General features: G+C 51.0%; 1 protein-coding gene across 1 annotated transcript in view; it reads left to right on the forward strand.

Annotated features, from left to right (window-relative positions):
- The window catches only part of TMEM132D (transmembrane protein 132D), a 596,882-nt gene extending 591,602 nt beyond the window's left edge, over nt 1-5,280 (forward strand). The window contains exon 9 of the mRNA XM_077875236.1: nt 2,053-5,280. Coding sequence (XP_077731362.1) covers nt 2,053-3,234 — 1,182 coding nt within the window. The 3' untranslated portion in view covers nt 3,235-5,280. The remainder of the gene's footprint in view (nt 1-2,052) is intronic.
- Nucleotides 5,281-6,000: the final 720 nt, after the last annotated feature.

Raw genomic sequence — 6,000 nt, forward strand, 5'->3', positions numbered from 1 at the left:
GGGTGGGAAGCCTTCCTGGCAGCTGTACCCCCAGTACCCCCACCCCCAGCACTGCTGAGGCTGTGACCGTGCTCCAAGTTGAGCCAGACTTGTCCTCTTATCCCAGCCTGTACTTGTCACTCAGCGCTCATCAGGGTTTAGCTAATCCTTCTGTCCCTTCACTATGGTTGTTGTGTGCCGGGGTTTGGATTATAAAACCCTTGAACGTAGATGATTCCAGTAACAGATATGAATTCTTGCCAAAGACAAACCTCCTTTTTCTCAGGGCAGAATGCCAGCCAGGATTCAAGGCACAGATAACAAAGGAGAAATAACTGGGGGCTGGTTTCTCTCTTCGTGGGGTGATAAAAACCAGGCAACCGCCTGTCAGGAGTTAAGGAAGCAATAAGACAGCGAGAATGAGGCCAAAGAGCTAATCCATTTCCAACATGCAGAGCTGAACACACTACCCTGTGGTCTGCCCATACTTGGTTTGGATGGCCCTTAGTCCACGCATGCACTTGGCTCTGACACTTAGGTTTTGGGAAATCCAATGGCGTTTGAGTTTCCTGCTCCAATTTCATGGCAGATTGGAAGAACCCGGTTGAATCAGTGTCAAGCCCAGGGGCCCTTGCGCTGTGTCTTGGCAGCATTCTGTAGTCAGTGGCTGGTCTAAGCCAATACCTGACAATAGCAGTATTTAGTGGCTGAGCTGCAAGAGGACCAGAAGCCACCCATCACACTGGAGGGGTTCTTCCTACTTCCAGAGACCAAACAGCTCCGGAAGAAACCTGGCTTCACTCATGGTCCCCTGGGAGTTCTTTGGTTGCAAGAAAGAGAAATCCACTCAAGCAAGCTCGAAAAACGAGGGGTTTATTACCAGGGTTTCACAGACCCCAGCTGCAGGAACTCAGAGGAGGTGGGGTATCCACATGCCCACACTCCCTCCCCTGTGGCTTTGTTTTGGTGTATTTTTTTCCTTTCCCTGTGATAAATGTTGGGCCCAGACATTTGCTTATTCTGGTTGCCCCGCCCCCCAGTCTTACCTGAGCCTTCACTTGTCTTCCCACAGCTAAGTCTTCACTTCCATCTGTCTTATTTCAAATTTGAGAGAGAGAGAGAAAGAGATAGCCACTGGCTCAGAGCTGCTGAGATGAACAGCTCTGATGGCCACTTTGTCCCTGGTCCAATCCACCATGGCATTGTGGCTGGGTGTGCGGGGTCATGTGCCTCTCCAGGCTATTCATTCTTTTGGGCTCTGGGTAGAGCAGGTTCTCCAAGATCTAGGGAAGAGAGGAAGCAATGGGGTCACCAGTTCACTGTCAAGCACAGTGACAGCTTCCCTGAAATTAAAGGCTCGCATTAAGTCAGAGATTAACTCCTCTGTTATGGTTTGCCTGGTCTGACTCGTCCCAAGGAAAGTTGATCTAAAGCACCAAGAGATTGAAATGTGTACAGACCTTGGCCAAAAATAATGTAATAAGTATTTTCCATTTAAATGTGTAACACTTGGGACACCTGGGTGGCTCAGTGGTTGAGCATCTGCCTTCGGCCCAGGGCGTGATCCCGGGGTCCTGGGATCGAGTCCCACATCGGGCTCCCTGCATAGAGCCTGCTTCTCCCTCTGCCTGTGTATCTGCCTCTCTCTGTGTCTCTCATGAATAAATAAATAAAATATTTTTAAAAAAATAAGTGACATTCATAAGTGATCTCACTAACCAGGAACATCCTTTGACATGTGATTTATGGTTACGCAGAAGTAGATCTTGCACCACCTAAAGATTCCATCTTTCTTTCAACTGTTCAGGGATGAAAAGTAGATCTGATTATGGAGTGTTTGGTATGGGCCCTGCTTTGCTGTCATGTCAATGCCGTGTTGTGTTCTTTTGGTTTTGCATCTTCATGAGCATCGGTTCTTTTCCATGACCCTCGTGCATGTGGTCTCTTATTTCCGCACTGCTTTAAAGTGATTGTTCTTGTTGCATCATCTTTGCCACTGAATGCCTACTTTACAAAGACTTGGTGTTCTGTGAGCTCTGGGGCCCGTGCTCATTGACTTATTTTATTTGACAGGAAGCAGCCATCAGTTGCTGGGTCCAGTTCAGTGACGGCTCCATCACCCCCTTGGATATCTACGATGGGAAAGACTTCTCCCTGGTGACCACATCCCTGGATGAGAAAGTGGTCTCCATCCACCAAGACCCCAAATTCAAGTGGCCTGTAATCGCTGCTGAAACCGAAGGGCAGGGTGCTCTGGTGAAAGTTGAGATGATCATTAGCGAATCATGCCAGAAATCCAAGCGGAAGAGTGTGCTGGCTGTGGGAACAGCCAATGTCAAAGTTAAGTTTGGCCAAAATGATGCTAACCCCAATGCCAGTGACAGCAGATACACTGGCTCAGGAGTTCACCTAGAAGATAATGTCGGTGACAGAAGAGCCAAAAAACCCTCTCAAGAATGGGGGAGTCAGGGGGGACAGTCCTATGGCAGTTCTTCTATGGGGCTCGTGGAAGGAAGAGGATCTACAACAGAGAAGTCAACGTTCCAGAGAAAGAACAGCCAGGGAAGCCTCTTAATTGATGACAGCCATCTGCAGACCATCCCCATCGACCTCACCAGCTTCCCCACCCAGGGGGACCTGCCCAGAGACAATGGGGAGATGGACGAGAATGGCCTCACCCAGGCATCCAAAGGGCTGAGTGACCTGGAGATCGGCATGTACGCTCTGCTGGGGGTCTTCTGTCTGGCCATTATGGTCTTCCTCATCAACTGCGTGGCCTTTGCGTTGAAGTACAGGCGCAAACAGGTTCCCTTCGAGGAGCAAGAAGGTATGAGTCACTCCCACGACTGGGTTGGGTTGAGCCACCGGTCGGAACTGCTGGAGATCCACACGAACTTTGCGTCCTCCCAAGATGAGCAGATCACTGCCATTGACAGGGGCATGGATTTCGAAGAGAGTAAGTATCTCCTCAGCACAAACTCCCAGCAGAGCATCAATGGGCAGCTGTTCAAATGCTCGGGACCCCCAGCTGCTGATGGGAAGGATCAGAAAAGTGAGCCCCCAACGTCCCCTACCTCGAAACGGAAAAGAGTAAAGTTCACCACGTTCACCACCATCCCCTCGGATGAAGGATGTCCCACTGTGAACTCCATATCGACCAGTGGTGAGGATGTGAGCTGGGTCTGCCAGGACCTGGACCCTGAGGAGAGCAGACAGCCACACAGCTACATGGAAAGGTTACATGAGGATGTGTAGCCGGACACTTGCAGACGCTGGTTCTCACTCACCTCTCAGCCTTTAATTTGGGGATGTGTGGCAAGGGTGCCCCCGGGAAAGAGTGAAGTGACAGGACCACATAAGATCGCCCCGATATCAGGAGAGCCCTGGTAGACAACACCTATCCCATGTCAGGATTGGTGCACACGTTCTGGCATCCAGTGTCTTGGCCGGTGTTACGAGACGGATTGTGCACAGCAAGATTTTTAAAACTTGGAAGAAAAAATGAGTTCTGAATCACTGAGCTTCTGAGAGGTTCCAGGAGAGAACAGCCCCCCTCTGTCCGCCCCTCTCTTTCTCTCTTTAATCAAAGCCCTGTGGATGTTGTGGAATCCACATGGGTCCAGAATTCACTATCCGCAGACTGCAGAACGCCAAGACTCAGGGGCATCGATGGGAGTGGATGGATGGGAGGCAGTGAGTGATTTGAGCCGAGGCACACATCCCATCGCGAGTGGGACCAGGGGCAGCGTCCTGAGTGTGGGCAGCTCCCAGCGGGTGTCACGGCGGGATGTCATCTTCCCTAGACCCAGGCACTGCAGCTGCTGACAGGCATTGAAGGGGAGCACCATGGGCAAGTAGGCCACAAGTCTTTTTGTAACTAGATATCCAGAACAAACGAACAAACCCTCTGGGCAATGTGGGGCATTTCTTTCTTTATAAACGAGGGATATAGGGCACAGGATGTCAATCCTGTTCAAAGAACCAGGCTTTGGGGGGCAAGATCGCTGTGTTTGAATCTGTACTCCACTGCCCTGCCAGCTTTCTAAAAGCTGCCGCTCACCCGTAGGCACTGGGTGCCTTTCCAGCACCCACCCTCTCCCCGTGGCCTGTGCATCAGTTCCAGGTGACATTCTGCAGTGGGCCCACCAGGCAAACATCACTCGTGTCCTTTCCTTGAAGAGGCGGATCTTAGAGGAGAAGCGGTTGTCACGGCGAATTCAACACCAAGGGACACTGGTCCCTCTGCTCCTCTGGAAGGACCAGAGAGCCGTTTTGTGACGGCCCTGTGGACGGCCACACCAGGTCTCCGTCCACACTGGGTCCCCCCGGACCCAGCTGCAGAGATTAACGTGGGTGTCGGTGTGGTGTGGGGGGCACTGGGGAGCTTGGGTGAGCCGGGGCCCGCCGTGCTGCAGGTGGGCCTCAGGAGGCCCATCCATACCCCTGTGCGGGCTTGGACGGATGGAGGGACAGAGGTGCCTGCCCTTGGGGGAGAGAGGGAGGCCCTGCCTGTCCTGAGAGCTTTAATGTGGTTGTTTGAAATCAGAGTGATTTTGAATGTGTCCCAAACTCCCTGCACAGGTATGGAGCCGGTAAGAAGGTCAGGTGTGGGGAGAGAGGAGCGGGTTCCTGTCCCGGCTCCAGCTCCCACCAAGGCGGGAGGAGCAGGAGGTCCCAGGCAAGGAGGGCCAGACCCAGAGAGCACAGCAGGGGGAGCACAGCGAGGCCGGCTCTCTCCCAGTCCCTGCCCTCTGTCACTTTGTCTTTCTGCTCCGTGATGCTCTTCTCTGCTTTCTCTCCTTCTCTCTTTCTCTGTCTCTCCCTGACCCTATTTCTCTGCTTCCTCTGTGTCTCTCCCTCCCCCTTCTCATTTCCTTCTTCTTCTCCCCTTCCTCCTTCCTCACACCCCCTCTCTAATGAATATAATTGAATTCCCCTTAGATCACGGGTGTCACTTCCACCAGCTCAGCCTTCCCACCTTAGCACCCCCTAAATGAGGTGCTCCCCATTTGCTCTTCCACTGGGATTCCAGCAGCCCTGAGCCACCTGCTCCCGTCCCCGAGTCTACTCACCTTGTCTGGTTGGGCGATGACACTGTCAGCCCTTCTCCATGACTCTCCTTTGCTTTCAGTCGACTTCCTGATATTTCTTTCCCTTCGTACCTGCGTGATGTCCAATTTCATGTGGCAGCTGCTGCCCACTCTCACATCCATCCCCCTGCAGAATGTATTGTAGATCGTAAGAATGTAATATATGTTTATACACTTACCGACTGTAAATATAAAGTTTGCATTCAGCAGCTTTATGGCTGTCCTTTGTTTTTCTACACACTGAAACCCTCCGAGGGGCTGGCGCCCGATTGCAGATGGCTCTCCAAATGCTGTGGCTTTGGTAAATGAAAATGCAGATTTAAGGATCCCAGCACAATCCAATTACACTCTTACATGGTGTAATGTTACTCTCTGCATCAAGACAATGTTGACACATGATGACAAAGTGCATTATGTACTAACTATCTGTCCTTCAAGACCTGAAAGGATTTTCAAATAAATCACATGTGCAATTCCCTGCTAAAAGCCTGCTGACTGATGGTGGTAAGTGAGAACCATGTCAGGCAAGCGTATATCCCAGCTCCCTCTGGGCTGCAGCAAGCAAAATTGCTGTCCTTCCTTTGGATCTCACACATATATTCAGATGTCAGCTTCCTGAGGTGTGCCCACGGTGGCTCTGGGCTGAATGAAAAAGGCTGATTTTTAGATTCCTCCAATGGCCAAATGCAGCCTGAGACCATTCCACAGAAAGAGAAGTTGTATGAAATCCTTGGATCCATGCAACAGTATCAAATGATAGATCACTTACTTATTCACCTGGTATTTACTGAGCACCTACTATGTGCTTAGACCTGTTGCAGGCACTGGAGATGGTGCACTGAATGTGACATGACTGCTCTTGAGAATGTTACAGCTAACCAGGCAAGGGATGACATCAAAATAAATTTCAGATCCATCATAAATTATAGAA

This window comes from Canis aureus, chromosome 27 (assembly GCF_053574225.1).
Source record: "Canis aureus isolate CA01 chromosome 27, VMU_Caureus_v.1.0, whole genome shotgun sequence".
Classification (NCBI taxonomy): Eukaryota; Metazoa; Chordata; class Mammalia; order Carnivora; family Canidae; genus Canis; species Canis aureus.